General features: G+C 34.1%; 4 protein-coding genes across 6 annotated transcripts; 2 read left to right on the top strand and 2 right to left on the bottom strand.

The window, feature by feature from the left end:
* Positions 1 to 2,192: 2,192 nt before the first annotated feature.
* LOC129881868 (uncharacterized) lies at positions 2,193 to 3,170 on the top strand. The gene has a single exon (XM_055955978.1). The coding sequence runs from the start codon at positions 2,297 to 2,299 to the stop codon at positions 3,131 to 3,133; it is 837 nt and encodes a 278-aa protein (XP_055811953.1). The 5' UTR covers positions 2,193 to 2,296; the 3' UTR covers positions 3,134 to 3,170.
* A 2,263-nt stretch (positions 3,171 to 5,433) lies between these two features.
* On the bottom strand, positions 5,434 to 7,851 carry LOC129881866 (jacalin-related lectin 3-like). 2 transcript variants are annotated; one of them, XM_055955977.1, is made up of 2 exons: positions 6,837 to 7,851; positions 5,434 to 5,661 (listed from the first exon to the last, which is right to left on the bottom strand). In XM_055955977.1, the coding sequence occupies exons 1-2, from the start codon at positions 7,476 to 7,478 to the stop codon at positions 5,518 to 5,520; spliced, it is 786 nt and encodes a 261-aa protein (XP_055811952.1). In that variant the 5' UTR covers positions 7,479 to 7,851; the 3' UTR covers positions 5,434 to 5,517. The 2 variants fall into 2 exon arrangements, with proteins under 2 accessions (XP_055811952.1, XP_055811951.1); XM_055955976.1 differs by having other exon boundaries at positions 5,434 to 5,830; positions 6,837 to 7,849.
* Positions 7,852 to 7,988: 137 nt separating this feature from the next.
* On the bottom strand, positions 7,989 to 11,180 carry LOC129881865 (pentatricopeptide repeat-containing protein At5g66520-like). 2 transcript variants are annotated; one of them, XR_008765701.1, is made up of 3 exons: positions 11,041 to 11,180; positions 8,513 to 10,457; positions 7,989 to 8,424 (listed from the first exon to the last, which is right to left on the bottom strand). XR_008765701.1 is itself a non-coding variant. In XM_055955975.1 (2 exons), the coding sequence occupies exon 2, from the start codon at positions 10,112 to 10,114 to the stop codon at positions 8,582 to 8,584; it is 1,533 nt and encodes a 510-aa protein (XP_055811950.1). In that variant the 5' UTR covers positions 10,115 to 10,457; positions 11,041 to 11,180; the 3' UTR covers positions 7,991 to 8,581. The 2 variants fall into 2 exon arrangements, 1 of the variants encoding a protein (XP_055811950.1); XM_055955975.1 differs by having other exon boundaries at positions 7,991 to 10,457.
* A 572-nt stretch (positions 11,181 to 11,752) lies between these two features.
* Positions 11,753 to 18,120, top strand: LOC129883169 (cyanate hydratase). Its single transcript, XM_055957768.1, has 4 exons — positions 11,753 to 12,175; positions 15,762 to 15,833; positions 17,211 to 17,319; positions 17,810 to 18,120. The coding sequence occupies exons 1-4, from the start codon at positions 11,910 to 11,912 to the stop codon at positions 17,849 to 17,851; spliced, it is 489 nt and encodes a 162-aa protein (XP_055813743.1). The 5' UTR covers positions 11,753 to 11,909; the 3' UTR covers positions 17,852 to 18,120.
* The last annotated feature ends 21 nt before the right edge of the window (positions 18,121 to 18,141 follow it).

Raw genomic sequence — 18,141 nt, 5'->3', positions numbered from 1 at the left:
TTAAAAATTAGGAAAAATATAATTCTCAAGTTGGTTGCACAATGTCAGGTATGTCAAATAAAGAACATAATGTTTTGCCAATCTGCTAAATCAAATTGGGCCAATACTGCTCTCATCATTGTGCATAAGATTCACTTGTATAAATGGTAATTGTCAATGATAAAAAGGCATAGTTGGATCAAGTTGTTTGCACAACGTTAGGTATGTCAAACAAAGAACATGATGTTTTGCCAATCTGCTAAATCAAATTGGGCCAATGCTGGATACTCATGTATGCATCATAGTCTTCTAATGAAGGGAAAATTACCCGAAATGACAAACATTACTAGTTTATTATTTCATACGGGTATAGTTTCATTTTATTATCATTCGTAGGATTATTTTACTCAGACTTGCTATAATTCGTTTGTGTATTTTGCTATACAATTCGTGTACTGCATTTGTATAATTCGCTATACAATTTGGAGTTTTTGTATAGCGTTTGTATAATTTGCTATACAATTTGCAATTTTTGTATACCGTTTGTATATTTTGCTATACAATTCGTGTACAATGTTTGTGTAATTCGCTATACAATTGTATATTTCGGGATACAAATAATTCGTGGGTATAACGTTTGTATAATTCGCTACAACATTTGTATAATAACAAACATAAATTTGTCATTATAAGTAATTAGGAAAACTATACCCGTATAAAGTTATTATACTTAAAAGATTTGCCATATATGAAATTTTTCCTCTAATAAACCAGGGCGAATCCAAGCCAACTCGGCCCATTAAGTAGCCCGTATTCGAAGAATGACAACTAACTTGAATTATATTGCAACAATCAAATTTAATCTCAAACGAGACAACGATTTGCTATAATTCTCTTTCTAATATATGAGAGTTTTGGTAAAAAGTTTTAGATGGGATCGAGAAAAATTAACAAAAAAAACATGAAGTGGAAATGTAGTAATTTAATCTTGTAGTTAGTAATTTAATTAGGAAGTTATTTAGTAATTTAATTAGGTAGTTAATCATTTTCTCTCTCTTGAATTTGAAAGACTCCTAATTCAAATGAAATTAGGATTTTATTAGTTTCGTCTGCTTCTAACATTCCCAACGTGTGTATATATATTTTTGTGTTGATTTGAAGAGTTAAGGTGTCGTAAATTTAGGAATTGAGATAAATATTTCAGGTAGAGTAGTTATTTGGGATGAATATTTTTTGTAATTTATAAACATTTTATATTTACCATCAACAGCGAAGCCAAGATTATCACGAAGGAAAAAGAATAAGCATACTAGAAGTCAAACATATATAAACAGTATAATTCTCCGTTGGCCCTTGTTTACGAAGTACTAACATGTCAAGAAAACTAATAAAGAAGAAGTGAAAATTAGATAATTTAAAACGCAATTGAAATATATTTTCATTTAATTATTATATGTCTGAGTCGTGTTATTAAGACAATTTTAGATTTTACTGAAATGTATTTTTATTTGAGAAGCAATATGACAGTAATTTTTTTTATTGGAATATCAAGATTTCATATTATCATTTCAAACAAGAAGATTACAAGTTTTTCTAATCAGTTTCCTTTAATATAGGTCCGTGTGTCTCACAGTTAGTCGCAATATACATTTTAAAAAGAATTAATCCTCCGTTTTAATTTGTTTGACTTGATCAAACTAATTAATATTTTGTGTAAATTCAGACATAAAATATTTTAACTTTTTTTCTTGAAATAAAGTTTACATATTTAAAAACTAAGGTACTATAACTCAACAATTCAATTTATTTGACTTGATCAAACTAATTAATGTGATCAGTGTAAATTCCAACATAGAGTTTTTAATTTTCTTAAAATAAAATTTACATATTTAAAAACTATATATTAATTACTATAAGTCAACAATATAAAATATTTAAAAACTATTTAAAAAAAATTATAATCTAAGCAATATTTGACTGTCCACCAAAGAGTAACTAGGAAAAAGGGGTAAGGGCGCATATTTGTTAGATCTCTGTGATTAAAAATTCCTACTCAAATGAAATTTCTAAAATTCTGATCTAATTTAATTAGGTAATTATAATCAGAGGTATCTCATTTGAATTTGAAAGAAGTCTAACTCAACTGAAATTACTAAAATTCTGTTTCTTTTGATTTATCTCTAACACAACTCTTTAAGTATATGTATACCCCTTCCATTTTATTTTATTTTACATCTCTTTTATTTTATTGTATTAATTTTCTTTCATATACTTCTTACACTCCTATTGTGACTGTTCGTTTACCTAATTTAATTCAATGAACAAGCAAAATAATGAGGAAGAAATCAATAAGAAGAGGAAGAATTTTCGTACTTGTAGTGAAAATCTACGAGGAGAAGAAGGAGAAGGAGAAGGAGAAGGAGAAGACGACGATAACTTCTTGGAACTAAAATTAATGTCATCCTTTCGTTCTATTAGACCTCGAATACAACCTCCTGAGAATCCCTCATCGTTATTACCTCCTCCTAATCCATCTTACCTTCCACAACTCCCACAAGTTGCGATTTTAACATCAACTGTGCCAAAAAATGAAGCCGGTCATGCTCAAGTGCAGTCAAAGCGCAGAAGACGTAAGGCGGCATGTAAGGCTAATGCTAAAGTGATGGTAGAGACCATCACTCCTCCATTTCCTTGGGCTACGAACAGTCTAGCCATGGTCCACACGTTGGAATACTTGTTCTCCAAGCAACTTTTTATAATAAGCGGAGACGTTCAATGCAAGAGGTGTGAGAGGAAATACAATATGGAGTTTGATTTGAAAGAAAAGTTTTTCGAAATTGGAAGTTACATAGCGGAAAATAAAATCGATATGCGTGAGCGTGCCCCGGACATTTGGATGAACCCTCTCCTTCCTACTTGTCAATTTTGTAAGCAAGAGAATAGCGTAAAACCGATTGTTTCTGCGGATAAGAGAAACATAAATTGGTTGTTTTTGTTACTTGGTCAGATGTTGGGATGTTGTACTCTTGATGAACTTAAGTTTTTTTGTGAACATACCAACAATCATCGTACGGGTGCAAAAGATCGTGTTCTTTTTTTGACATACCTAACATTGTGCAAGCAACTTGATCCCATTGGTCCTTTTGATCGTTGATACCTGACTCAATCAAAAAAAGGCCTTTCATTTTCCATCCTTCGATGAATAGTGTCACGGTTAGTTTATTTTGTATTATGAATTTGATATTGTTTGTTATTGTTTATTGAATGATTTCTCTGTAAGTTTTAGTATGTTTTTTTTTATGATAAATGCAATTTATTTTTGCCTTTGTGCTACTTGTATATACTTTTTAAAACTAAATCCTAAAGAACAACAAACCGATAAAACATTTTAACAAGTTATTGATTTATAACAGTATTTACATCAAAATGGATCCGGCTGTCTTATTCAAATATTAATGGTGCAAATTTTTAAATACTCAAGTGTCCTAATCATGGTTATATATTATATATATATATATCAACAAATGTTTCTTCGATTAAATTTCTGTCCATTCAAATAAATAAAACAAAATTTCTAGCATTCACGTATTAAATAAGAAAAATAAAATGTTTTTTTGTTAGAAGATATATTGATCGTAATTCATTCGTTCTCAAAATTTTTTTTTATTTTAATCATGGTTAGTTAGTATATTTCTATAATCAAGAAAACTAATTAATTTAGACATTTGATGTTTAATTCTGTTTTTAATTATTGATCCAATTTATTTTTACTTTTGCACTATAAACGTAACTCCATTAAGTAAGGGACGTAACTCCATTAAGGCATGTAACGCTAACGAGACCATCAACCTTGGACGACGTTCAATGCAAAAAGTGTGCGAGAAAATACAATATCGAGTTTGATTTAAAAGAAAAGTTTTTAAAATTGGAAGTTACATATGCGTTATACATGACCATGCCCCAGACATTTGGATTGAGCCCATAAATTAATTGTTTTTGTTATTTAGTCGGATGTTGTAATGTTATATTGTTGATGAACATAATTTTTTTTTTGTAAACATACCAACAATCATTGGTGTAAAAAATCATGTTCTTTTTTTGAAATACCTGACATTGTGAAAACAACTTGATCCCAATGGTCTTTTTGATCATTGACACATAGCCTTTAGTTTTTCATCCCTCGACAAATAATGTCACGATTTAGTTTATTTTGCATTATGATTTTGGTATTGTTTGCTATTGTTTATTGAATGAAAACAATAACATATAACAACATATCCAGTAAAATCCACAAGTGGGGTCTGAGTGTTTATTGAATGACTTATTTTTAAAATAACGTAGTTTTTTCTCTTTTTATTTATGTTTTTAATCATAAATGCAATTTATTTATTTTACTTTGCTCTACTTCTTGTTATGTCTTTGAACTTTGTTTAAACTTTGGTTTTATTCATTAATATTAGCAAGTTTTATGTCCTTCATTCTGATATGACATTTATAAAATGAATTAGCACTGGCTTCGCCTAGGGCGGCATTATCTTCAAAAAGAAAACTAAATCCTAAATAACAACAAACAGATGAAGCATTTTAACAAGTTATTGGTTTATAACAATATTTACATCAAAATGAAGGCTGTAATTAAGCTAATTGTAGCAACAAAATTTGTACTAGCAAATTTATTGCATCAATTTTCTAGAGGTTCCCAAGATCGTTTTCGACGGAGAGGTAAAATAACACAATTTGAATGATTATTGATCGGCTGATTATGTCAGTTCCCTTCTTAGTTTTTAATATCAAATATGACTTATATAACCTTATGGACAGGCTAGCATGACATTTAACCTTATGGACAAGGTAGCTTGGATACATATTGAAGAGGCAACATGACACTATTTGGATGATTATTGATTTATTGACCAAGTCAATTCCCTTTTTACACTTTATTTGGATGATTATTAGGTATTGTTAATAATGTATTTTGTAATATGTTATATTTTATCATATTTTATTATTTTTATGGATACAATATTTGGACAAATTGTATTGTTCTCTGTCATTATATAATGTCACACAACAATAATTTTAATGATGATCTTATACGAAAAGTATGATATGAGGAAGAGCTATTGTAGAAAAGTAGGGTAAAGAATAAAATGTGATTATCAATAAGTAAAAACAAAATGGGAAGAAAATATTAAGGTGATGGTACAATCACACCAAACTGGTAGTTACATAAAATGAGACTTTTCGCCGTTACCTAACGATAAGTTTAAACAGTACGATACAAAATAAAATTTAAGTAACAATCAAAACAAACATGACAATATAATACAATGGGTAACAACCATCCAAATAAGATGTAAGATAATGACGCGATAACACCAAATCGATGGATACATAAAATGAGACTTTTCATCGTTACCTAACTATGGATTTAAACGATACTATACAATAAAATTTAAGAAACCATCAAACCAAACATGATATTTAAACTAAAAATATAATACAATACAACGGGTAACAATCAATATAATTACAAGCTTATCTACATAAGCTAGCTGGAATATATATTAATGAGACAGTTTGCCTACTAAGAATGTAAATTGATGCTTGCCGGCATAAGATACAAACCAATGGCATCAAGAAATAACCCTGAAAATCCATGGAATCCAACAATAACCCCACCTTGCATGATAAATGAGAAGTTGGTATCAGTCTCAATTACTGAACCCATAGGGCCATGATGGCTAAGGTTAGTGTGAATCTTGATGGATTTTATTATAAGATAGGGACCATAGAGTCCATGTGTCCCACTTAAGCCTGTCAAATACTCTGAAGGACTATCTATATTGATCTACAAGAATTCAAGACAAAGCCAATTAGCCTTATTAACAAGGAGAATATTTGAATGATGGTTGGGAAAGAGGAAAAAAAATTATTATTTCACTTGAAATACTCTAAGAAATTAATTTTTCAAATTCACATTCTTACTAGGTAAGGGTTAAACTGCTGATCCTTTACCTAGTTTGACTGAAACTAACTGGTAGACCTAGAATTCATGTTTTTCAACAAAATTGTCGATATATAGTTTAAACTCATTCTGAAGGCGATATCAGCTAGAAAAAATCTTGTATACGGGATACACTGATAAAACTTATACTTGTTGGTGGTAGTTGGCGACGGTGCTAGTTGCGATGGTAGAGATGGTTGGTAGTAGGGATTGACTGCCGTAGTAGTGGTAGTGATTGCTAGTGGTGATGGTGACGGCGACACTGAACATAATTATAATTATGGAGGTGGCAGATGTAATAGCGACTGAAAGAAGTAGTTGACAACGATGGTGTTTGTAATGACAAAGGTGGTTGGTTATAGTGGTGCACCCAAGATTTTCACTGAGGAGTCAAAATGTGAAGTAAAAACACAAAAAGGCCAAAGGGGGTTCAACATCTACTATATATACATAAGAAATAATTTTAATCATGTATAAATAGTGTAATTTCCGCCGAAGGGCGGACAATGGCAATGATAATTGACAGTGGTTGGTGATGGCAGAGATGGTTAGTGGAGGTGGCCGGTGATTTTATGTGGATAGAATGACGGTGAAAATTATTCACAAAATACCTCTTAACGATATTAAGATCTATTCAGACCAAATAAGTATTTAAATGTTGTTAATGTAAACAAATGTAGTTAGTGGCTTAAAGTCTGAACCATTTCGATTCAGACTTCCATTAAATGCAAACAAATAAGACCTAAGAACTATGTTGTTAGGCCTCTCCAAAAACATCACCGCAACATATCATGATCCAACGACATTTTTAAAGAGTCTGAACAACATAGACTAAAAGAAGACATGTTACCTCAGTTGTGCGATGGCCTCCGGAACCACCAAATGTTTCAGAAGACTCCATGACACCATTTTCTTCAATGCTCTTAAACATTATAGAATCTATAATCAATCCATGCTTTACAACTATATGTTTCACTAAACCTTTAGGCCTATAATTCCAATGTCCTCCTCCAGTACCTCCCCATCTCTCAACACCAATAGCTCCACTCTGTAATTTCACTTCTCTAAAAGATGTTTCTCCTTCATTTATACCATGAAAAACTACACCATAAGTTCTTAAACTTTCTGTGAGGCTTTTTATTCTCTTGTTGATCTTTCCTATATCCCATCCTATTTTGTACCTTGCAACAACTTCTTTCACTATATTAGCTAATATTGTACAAAAACAAGCAATGTCTTCCCCTTTTCTCTGTTTTACCTCAGCAGCAAATTTCTCAACTATGCCCTCAGCATCTTGTGCAAGGTCCCTAATGTCATTAGCCCAATTTTTTACTCTTTCTTCTTTCTGTTTTCTCGAATCAACGTCTTTCAAGAAAGCTCGCATACGCCCCAGCTCTGTAACAAGTTCTCTTACTTGCTCATCCACTCCATATAAGAATATTGCTTGTTCTGTGATTTTTGATATTGCTTTGGCTGTTGCAGCCTCAGCCATTTCAAGTGTCTTGGATATCTAGAGAAGTAAACTGATCATATGGGATCAAGGATAGAGGTGTCGGTCAAATGAAACATGAGGTTAATATGTTAACTTGGTGTCCTTTGTTGACTTTATCTTCCAGTGGCTAAGCAAACAACAACAACATACTCAATGTAATCCCATAAGTGGGGTCTGGGGAGGGTACCCCAACCTTAGGAGTTAGAGAGATCTTACGGTCGTTCAGACATTAGAAATAAAACAAAAACTAGCAGAAACTGAAAAAACTATAGCATCAAATGTGAGTTCCTGTTGATTCTTTCTTTTCAATAATTTCTCTAAATCTAACAGCCAATGCTCACTTTTGAAAAACTTAAACTTCAAAACTGTTAAAGAAAATATATTTAAGGGATTATTTTAAACCTAGCCCAAACATAATGAACCATTTTTGTATGTTCTCTACTGAATGTACTAGGACCACTCAAGTCACATCACATACACACTGGTACAAGGTTGTATTAATGGGCACAAGTTGTAAGAAAAGTAAATGGCAGAACAGGTTGTTCCAGGGGTCGTTTGGTAGTTGGTTACAATTATGCAAGTATGAATAATGTAGGGATTAGTTATGAGGGAATCTATGTATTATTATATGCGGGTTTTAACCATGCGAGGTTTAGTTATTTCACATTTTATCTAGCATAAAATAATACATAGATTTCCTTATAACTTACCTGTATTAGTCATGCGGGTTTCTAATTTCAAACCAAACACCGTATTAATTTTATACATGAATAATTCACCTCCTAACCAACTACCAGATGCAATATTACTTATGCAGGATTTAATACTTGCATACCTCACCTCCAAACCAACTACCAAACGACCCCTTAATTCATGGTGTTGGAGCAATCTTGGGAACCAAATAGCTTCACATAAGAACCCCTCTAAATCTCATTACCAATATCCACTGGCCATTTTACATAACATGGAGCAATTTTTAGTTTCAGAATACATAAAAACAAAGAGAAACACAATACTTTTGTCTCTAATCTAACCTTTCAGCGTCATGTTCAGTCAATAAGATACATTGCATTAGGTAACGACTCAAGCAAGTTATATACTTGTCATGACTTGGGATGTAAAAGATCACTTGGGAGGAATTCTTTAACCACGCTATTTACATCTATGACACTACATCCAGGTTGCTTCTTTATCCCAATCTCCTCAATCAATTTCCTAACACACTTGGCTTCCATTTCCCAACCAGCTTCCTTGTACATATTGTATGCAAGTATGTAAGTACCGTAGTCAGCTATCTTCATGTTAGACAGCTTTCTCCATATTCTATCACCTACTTCAAGATTACCATAGACCCTACAAGCACCAAGTAAAGCTCCCCACACATTAGCATCCCCTTTCTCTATTCCTCCCATGTTATCCTCAATGAACTCCTCAGCATCCTCGAGCTTTCCAGCTCTTGCTAACAGGTCTACCATACATGCACGATGCTCAAACCTGGGTTCAACCCCGTAAACACTGCCCATTCTTTCAAACAGTGAAAGACCTTTGTCGACCATATTTGCATGAGTGCAAGCAGATAGCAAAGCAACAAATGTGGTTTCATTTGGTTGATTCCCACTTGCTAACATTCTAAAGAACAATTGAACGGATTTCCTTGCATCTCCGTTCATTGCAAATCCTGATATGATGGCATTCCATGCTCCAGTATCCTTATAAGTCATCTCTTCAAAGACTGATGAAGCCAACTCCATTCTCCCACATTTAGCGTACATGTCAACCAATGCAGTAGCCAATATTGGGTTCGACTCATAATTATAATGCTTAGCTAACGAATGCACCCAAAAACCTAGTGCTAAGGCACCTAGATGAGCACAAGCCGTGAGGACACTTACAAGCACAGACTCATTGGGCTTAAGACCGTCTTCTTCCATCTTCTGATACAAGCAAAGAACCTCCTTAAAATCACTAGCCCGTGAATATGCTGCCATCAATGCACTCCAAGAAATCACATTTCTCTCCGGCATCTCTTCAAACAACAATCTGGCTTTTCCCACCTCCCCTATTTTCCCGTATCCATCAATCATGGTGGTAAACAAAACCACATCTCTGTCGGGAATTTCATCAAACAACATACGTGCTCTATCCATCTCGAGATTTAGGGAATAAAATTCAATCAATGCTGCAACAATAAACCGGTCATGTTGTAATCCCAACTTCAGTGAATGAGCATGCACTGAAAACCCAAGTAGCCTAAACTCATTTAAAACCATTGAACAAGCCTTTACCAATGGTGGAAAGGTATAATTATTTACAATAAGCTTATCTCTTAGCATGTCTTTGAAGCATATAATTGCTGGTATCGGCAGGTCTGATTGCATGTATCCTCTGATCATGGTATTGTACAAAAAAGTACTTTGGTAGCCAAGATTTTGAAACACAATACGCGAATAGTTGAAGAAATAAGGAATCCTAGAATTGACAGCAAATGAAAGAAGTGGAGCAATGGCTGATGGAGTTTCAGGAAGGTAGAGTTTGAGGAGTTGGCAATGGAGCTCTTTTAGATGGTTGAGAGTTCTGCACTTTTGTGTGAAGGGCGTCAAGGCAGAATGAGTTTCGCTAACCGCTTTTAGAATCATTTAGAATGGTGAAAATGGCATATCAATTTTTCCATTCCTCATCTTAAGAAACAAGTCCAACGACTTCCCAATACATGATCCGTCCTTTCAAACCAGCAGAAGTTCTTATGACATAGCTATCTTTTAAATATTGTCTTATCTGAGGTTTCTTGTAGCAATACTTCAAAGTCAGATTCTCTAGAACATGTTTACCAATTTCTAATCCTAAATTATCTTCGTTTTGGCTGATGATGATTAATCATACCAGTATATCCTAACTGCAAGTGTCGTACAAGTTCTTGCAATGAAAGTTAGCTGGTTTTTGTCTACACATCTTTGCAAATGTAGCTGACTCGGCCTGGCGCTGAAAAGCAATAAGGCAACACGATCAGTGAATATTTAACCACAACTCTAAACACAGATAAACAATAACATCCGCGCTTTAGAAGCAACATTTTCCAAGAGTATATAATATGGTATCCAACAGAAATAGCCAATTCAACTTCCCGAAATTGGTAATTAAACCATCTACAATTAAGTAATACCTTGTTCACCATGAAACAAAGAAACTAATAACAGAAATATGTTTTCTTGTTCTAAAACTCATTTAGGCATTTTAACAAACATATTGCATACATTTACAACAACAGACTTTCAACAACTTCAAACAAGTAACTAATGATTCCCTAGTTATCCCCAAGTGGTTGTTCCGTAAATGGAATGAGATAAATCAAGAATATTTCATGAGATTATTTTATCATGGTTCCCATCATTTAATCCCGGATTAGCTAAGACTCAAACCAAACATGAAATAAAGTTATTTCCAAATTTTACCTCGTGATTATTATTCTTACATTACTTACCAAACACTTCTTCGTGCATACAAAAACAGAAACTCAGCAAAATGTGTTGTAATAAAGCAAGAAATAGAGAGTTTATACACACACCTATTGATAGGCTTGTTTGATTTTCTTCAATGTGTACATCAAATTATGTCAGTATTATGATTAAATGATGAATTGAAAGTTAAAAATTACGACTTCACTTTAATGAATCATGACTTATTGATAAGTTAAAGACAAATGCACTTGTCATATTTTTTTGGAAATATCAAATGACTGATTTGATTGTATCCGGTGAAAAGGATAACTCTTTTAATTTATTATTATTTTTTAATATCTAATAAAATTATTTTATTTATTTATTATGTTTATATATAACATATTAAATAAAAAAGTATTTTGACATAGGAGTAATTGGGCTATATAACAACTCTTTTTTTTAATAAGCTGAAATATATTGAATTGAAATGAGTTGAGCTAATAAATAGATAAATCAAATTGGAATGAGTTAAACAAATTTTGTTTGATTCGCCACCCCCTAATATTACTCTATGGACATAGATGAGTGTAAGTATCTTTTGTTATTAACTTGCATATATATATATATATATATATATATATATATATATATAATAAAATTATAATTGGACAAACTATAACTAATAATACATGATTAATTATATTGCTCGAACTCTTTAAAAATATCAATAAATATATGTTGAATTTATTTAAAAATAATATATTTTTAGAGAATCCAACATCAACGCGAAGAGTCCGATTCAAAATGTCCAAACTAGCAATTAAGAGGCAAAATTCAAAATTAGCAGCCCTTCCTCTGCTATTCAAAATTTCTTAACAAACTGGACTTGGCAAGTGGATAATTGGGTCCCTAAAAAAGCAAAAAAACAATCATCCCTCTACCTATATATATCCACAATCACTCTTCAACTTCCTTGCAGTAAGCAAAAGCAGTAATGGAGAACAAAGCAAACATGGTGGCATCCCTTATGTCAGTAAAACAAAAATCTGGCAAGACATTTGGTCAAATAGCTGAAGAAACTGGTCTCACAAATGTCTATGTTGCTCAGCTTTTGAGACGTCAAGCTCAGCTCAAACCTGAAACTGCACCAAAGCTGAAAGCTTCACTTCCCCACCTATCTGATCAACAACTTCATGAAATGATGGAGGCACCTTTAAGGTCTTATGACCCGAACTTGATTCAAGACCCGACTGTTTACAGGTGACCAATTTCTTGATTTTTCTATTTTTTTTAATGTAAAGATTCGATTTTTATGGTGTATGGTAGTTGATAGAGCTAGAGAAAGATGTGGAATAGGAAAAACTGGAGATTCTTGTTAACTTGATTAAAAACCCAATATTTATGGGTGACCACTTCACCCATTTCTTGATATTTTATATAAAGATTTGATCTTTATGGTGTATTGTAGTTGATAGAGATAGAGAGAGAGGTGGATAGTGGAATAGGAAAAACTGGAGATTTTTGTTAAGTTGAATCAACACCACGTATAGGTGACCATTTCACCCATTTCTTGATTTTTTATGTGAATAGTTGATCTTTAGGGTGTATGGTAGTTGATAGAGCTAGAGAAAGATGTGGATGGTGGAATGGGAAAAAACTGGGAGATTTTTGTTAAGTTGATTCAAGACCCAATATTTATAAGTGACCACTTTCACCCATTTCTTGATTTTTTCTGTAAAAAATTGATCTTTATGGTGTATGGTAGTAGTTGATAGAGCTAGAGTAAGATGTGAAACAGGAAAAGCTGGAAATTCCTGATAACTTGATTCTAGAGGTGAACACTTGATCATTTTTCTAGAATTTTTGCCTTTGTTGGTCAAAAGTTTTGATCTTGTTATGGTGCATGGTAGTTGATAGAACTAGAGCGTGATGTGGGACTGGAAAAATGGAGAAAATCTGATATCAGTCAAAGTTAAGTGAGATAAACAAAATTTCTTTTTATAGTTTTATTAGAGTTCATATGAAAAGAAGAAGAGCACCTAATTGAAGGAATTGCCTGAGTGTTAGATTTCCAGAATCAATAAGATAAGAGGTTTTGTCTCTATAGAACAATAATCGATGGAAACAATGATAAATAAATATAGAAAAAGGAAAGGAAGGAAACACTAAAATTGAAACAAAATGATCTTGTTTTGTTCCTGGTTGAAAAGAGAAGACTTGAATGAGCACCCCTTAGGTTTTCAGGTTACCCACTTTACCCATTCCTTGATTTTTTTTTATCATCTACAGAGGTTTAATCTTGTTGTGGTGTATGATAGTGGATTGAACTAGAGTAAGATCAGTGTTTTGAGAAGCGAGAAGCGGAAAAAAGCGACGGGGGCTTGCTTCACAGAAGCGAGAAGCGTGAAGCGAAGCGCATGCTTTTTTCAGAAAAAGCGTTATTTAGTATAAAAATATAAAATATAAAATATGCATAGATAAATAATCAAGAACTCAAAAGAATTAGATTAAAAAGTAACTAGATAGTCAATAATACTCATAAGTAACAACATATAAAGCAAATGCATAACCAAATCACAAAGAGAGCAAAATCCTATTCTTCAACAAGATCCTCAAACTCTTGAAGTGCCATCAACAAGGGTTCTACTTCTACTTGGTCCTCATCTTCTTCCTCATCGGAGGACTCATCAACAAGAGTTCTACTTCTATTTGAACATGAACTTGAACGGAGCATATGCTTTATCTTAAAAAAAAAGGCCAAACTGCTGAATAAAAGTTGAAAAAAATAATTCTTCGCAAACAGCAGTTGCGCAGAAATAGAAAAAGAAGAAGAAAAGAAGAAAAGAAGAGAAGAAGATCGCAGCAGTTGAGAGCAGTGCTGCGCTGAATGAAAATAAAAATAGAAATAGAAAGAGAAGAAGAGAAGAAGAGAAGAACAGAAGAAGAGAAGAAGAAAAACTAACTTGGTTGACGTTGAAATGTTGAAGTTGGACTGTCGAATTGAAGAAGTCACACTGAAAGAGCAGCTTGGAGAAGTCACAGAAGTTATACAGTTTTTTTTAAAAAAAAAAAACCTAGCGCCGCTTTTTTCCAAAAAAGCTCGCTTTTTTCTCGCTTTTAGATGAAGCGCGCTTCTCGCTTCTCCCGTGAAGCGCTCGCTTTTTCGAAATCGCTTCGCTTCACGATGTTGAAGCGCTAGTACCTCGCCTCGCTTCGCTTCAACGCTTAAAGCGAGCGCTTCAGCGCTTTTTCACAACATTGAGTAAGATGTGGGGTTGGAATAAGTGGAAATTCCTATTAACTTACAACAACAACAGCATACCCAGTGAAATCCCACAAGTGGGGTCTGGGAAGGATAGAATATATGCAGACCTCTACCTCATGGAGATAGAGAGGCTGTTTCTGAAAGACTCTTGGCTCAAAAGTATCATCCCTAAATAAGAAAGAGAGAGAAGAACCAATATATATAGCATAACGGCAAAAACGAGTAACACAACACAATAACAATAACAATAGCAAAGTAGTGAGATAATCAAAAGGCACTAACAACACAACTATAGTGGCACTCCTAGACCTATGACCAACCCTAAACCATCACAGGACAATACTTCATACTATTCCTCCTAGCCTTCTACCCTAATCCGCGACCTCCACTCCTTTCTATCTAAGGTCATATCCTTGGTGATATGGAGTAGCGCCATATCCTGTCTAATCACATCTCCCCATACTTCTTCGGTCTACCCCTACCCTTCCGCATAACCCCCAAATCCAACCGCTCACACCTCTTAACTGGTGTGTTGACACCCCTCCTTTGCATATGCCCAAACCATCTCAGTCTCGCTTCCCTTATCTTGTCTGTCACAGAGGCTACTCTCACCTTCTCTCGAATAACCTCATTCCTAATCTTATCTCTCCTAGTGTGTCCACACATTCATCTCAGCATCCTCATCTTTGCAACATGTACCTTCTGAACATGGGAGTTCTTGACTGCCCAACACTCCACTCCATATAACAATGCCAGTTTAACCACCATTCTGTATAACTTACCTTTAAGTTTAAGTGGTACCTTCTTATCACACAGTACTCTAGAGGCAAGCTCCATTTCATCCATGCTACTCCAATGTGATGCGTGACATCATCATCGATGTCCCCACTACTCTGAATGATGGATCCAAGATATTTAAAGCTTTCTCTCTTGGTACTCTTGGTATGTTGAGTGGCAAGCCTCACTTCCCTGCCCTCTTCCTCCAATCCACTTCAGTGTATCTTGATTGTTCATTTTCTAAAAAGCTTTGATCTTGCTAGTGTGTGGTAGTTGATACAACTAGAGGAAGATGCTGGATTCAGGAAATTGGAAATTCTTATATAGAGACTGGAGGAAAGTTATGCTCCTAGTTAGAAAGTGAAACATTCTTGTATAACATTTACGTGTCCTGTAGCCAGAGGCGGATTGGAAATATAAGCAATGGTGCATGTGCACTCAAAATTTTGTGCTCGCACTATATATCGTTTCTTAGAATGTACACAGAAACTTTAAAGATTATGTATATATGTTAAGTGGTGTATCCACTGTCTTTAAACCCTGAATTCGCCTTCACCAGAATCACATAAAGTGTTGTTACTGTAGATACCAGGGCACAAGAAAACACAGAAGGAACAGAATGTGGAAGAGCTTCTAGCTTATCATTTTACTGTTCCTGTGAAATCCTTAGATTTTATTTAGGTAATAGCATATAGCAGTGCTTAAGATGTGAAGCTGTAAGCAAGATCTATTGGGCAAAACTTTTCGGAAAGCTTTGTGGTGTTGGATTTCATACTTAATTTGATTATTGTGTTCCTTCAACAGATTGAATGAGGCTGTCATGCACTTTGGTGAGAGTATCAAGGAAATTATTAACGAAGAATTTGGTGATGGCATGTAAGTCACTCCACTTAGCATACTAATTAAATACTTGTGTGCTTATTTTATTGATTCAAACAAAATTGTATGTGGATCTATGCATGCGTTTAGACTCATACTCTGGAAATGCTCTCTGCCTTTAACTTCAGGAGCTCCGGATCTTGTCAACATATGAATTGCCTCTGATGGTTAACTGACTTGCATAAGTTCATCTCTGGTTTTTTACAAGTTATGGTTCATAAGAAGCCTTGTGAAGATGAATTAGAGCCTGCACAGCGTGTTTATAGTCAATAAGCTGCGATGCTTTAATGTTGTTTGATCGCTGGATAATGAACTAGATAATTGGGGATTATAATCCCTTCTTCATTATCTGCTATTTGTTTAGTGCCTTTTGCTAAGGGGATTAGGAATGATATCTGCATTCTCAGGATTAAGCCATATTACCTTCCCTCTAGCACTCACTCGTCTGTCTATGCTTTCTCGTTCTCAAACCCAAGCTCTCTAACCCACCTCATCCCAATTAACCTCTACCCCATTTTTTTAATGGATTAATAGTGGGGAAAAATATTCTAACTGCAATTTCACAGGTAAGTGATCGTCAATTTTTAAGTTTTTTCCCGGCTCGTCTACTGTGCGTTTGTTAATCATCAACCCGATGCACTTGGTGTAATCTCATTCATTATCTTATTATAATCCTGTTATCTATATAGTGACTTTATCTTGTCTGGTGAACCACACAACCTCTCTGCATAATAGATTGTTTATACAACTAGCATGAACTATTTTGTCATGGCTGCACACATATTGTGTATACAATACAGATTCTAATTGGCTGGCACCACCTTTGGATCTATAAAAAAAAAAACGAGCAGAGGATATTATGAGCCATGACCACATTCCGAAGGGAGGATGAAAAGAAATTCTACTGCCTATTTCTGTTCAATTTGATTGCATGCATCTTTAAGGACCAACCACAACATACTCTTTATTTGGCTGGATTGACTTATCTTGTCTAAACTATCTTTGATTCTGAGTCTTTGACATATTTTTCTAGTTTCTTTTAGTTAAATGGGCAACTGTTGTCAAGCTGTGAAGTGTTGTATTGCTCTAGGGGTGTATTTATTATGTTGCTCTAATTTTCTTCTAGCCCGAGTAATACTTATCACAATTTTTTAATTATGATTATGTATAATCATAAACAACCAAAATAGAGTCCACTTCCTCAGATATTTATCAAATTTAGTCCACGTAATCGAAGCTATATATGTAAGTGTTGCATGCAGTTTTATGTTACTGTTAGTTGTTAAATGGGCACTTTCTCTAGGTTTCCTGCACATGATATACTTGTTGTACTGAGCTGATATGTCAGATTTTAACTTTCGACTCGATGTTTAGCATGTCAGCTATAGACTTTTTCTGCTCAGTTGATAAAGTCAAAGGTGCAGATGGGAAGGATCGGGTTGTCTTGACTTTTGATGGAAAGTATCTACCACACACTGAGCAGGTTAGTTTCCTTTTAACATTTCATAATTGTAAAGTTTGTTCTTCAGATTAGCTGGTGCATGTGTGCTTATGGAGTCAATTCTTAATATGTCTATCCGTGTTTTTATTTTAACTCAAATTTGAACTGATTAGTAAAATAAGACAAGATCTACAAACTTTATCGTATTCTGAGTTTCTTGAGCTAGGATGCATCCCCTTCTTTATTTCATATTTATTTCTCCGGGGGCGGTGGGGGGGGGGGGGATAATGTTGGTTTCTGTCCATCTGATGGGAGCTTCTGCCCGCCAACAGAAGCAAAAATAAACTGTTTTCTGTTTTCTTTCAGAACGGTTGGATTTACAATGTATGACTTTGGGGTCATATGAACAGATTTTGTGTGCACAAGTCCCTGCTTAGCACAATCATATCGACTCTTCTGCTTGATTAAATAGCTTTGTTCTATAGCACAATGAATGATATTAATTTGCTAACTCCTTTTTTTCCCTTGGCAGAAAACTGAGCATATGGTATCAAGGTTAATGCGAAAGGATTAAGCATAGTTACTATAAGCTGTTCTGTTGCAAACTGTTCACCAATAATTACTGATTATGTACCTGTTCTAAACTCTTTTTCTTTTTTCACTCATCTATGTTCTCGGCCTGGTTGAATAATACTCACTCGTTAATCTAGTTTCAAATGTCAAATCCCAAGTATGGTATTTATATATGTATGTTTTGAGTTGCCAAGATTTGATAATGTATATGCATGTTCATGAGTTGCCAAGAATATTATGTGCAACAGGTATATGTGTTTGATTGTAGTACTTTTACGAGGGAGATGACAG

Source organism: Solanum dulcamara, chromosome 3 (genome assembly GCF_947179165.1).
Source record: "Solanum dulcamara chromosome 3, daSolDulc1.2, whole genome shotgun sequence".
Classification (NCBI taxonomy): Eukaryota; Viridiplantae; Streptophyta; class Magnoliopsida; order Solanales; family Solanaceae; genus Solanum; species Solanum dulcamara.
This window is presented reverse-complemented; position numbering and strand designations above follow the sequence as displayed.

Excerpts from the sequence above, each read along its gene's own strand:
- LOC129881866 (XM_055955976.1), bottom strand. The coding sequence starts at position 7,478 with ATGGCTGAGGCTGCAACAGCCAAAGCAATATCAAAAATCACAGAACAA. Across the intron at positions 5,831-6,836 it reads GAGGCCATCGCACAACTGAG|ATCAATATAGATAGTCCTTC; the intron begins GTAACATGTCTT and ends GAATTCTTGTAG.
- LOC129881868 (XM_055955978.1), top strand. The coding sequence starts at position 2,297 with ATGAACAAGCAAAATAATGAGGAAGAAATCAATAAGAAGAGGAAGAAT.
- LOC129883169 (XM_055957768.1), top strand. The coding sequence starts at position 11,910 with ATGGAGAACAAAGCAAACATGGTGGCATCCCTTATGTCAGTAAAACAA. Across the intron at positions 15,834-17,210 it reads GAAGAATTTGGTGATGGCAT|CATGTCAGCTATAGACTTTT; the intron begins GTAAGTCACTCC and ends CTCGATGTTTAG. Across the intron at positions 17,320-17,809 it reads ATCTACCACACACTGAGCAG|AAAACTGAGCATATGGTATC; the intron begins GTTAGTTTCCTT and ends TTCCCTTGGCAG.
- LOC129881865 (XM_055955975.1), bottom strand. The coding sequence starts at position 10,114 with ATGATTCTAAAAGCGGTTAGCGAAACTCATTCTGCCTTGACGCCCTTC.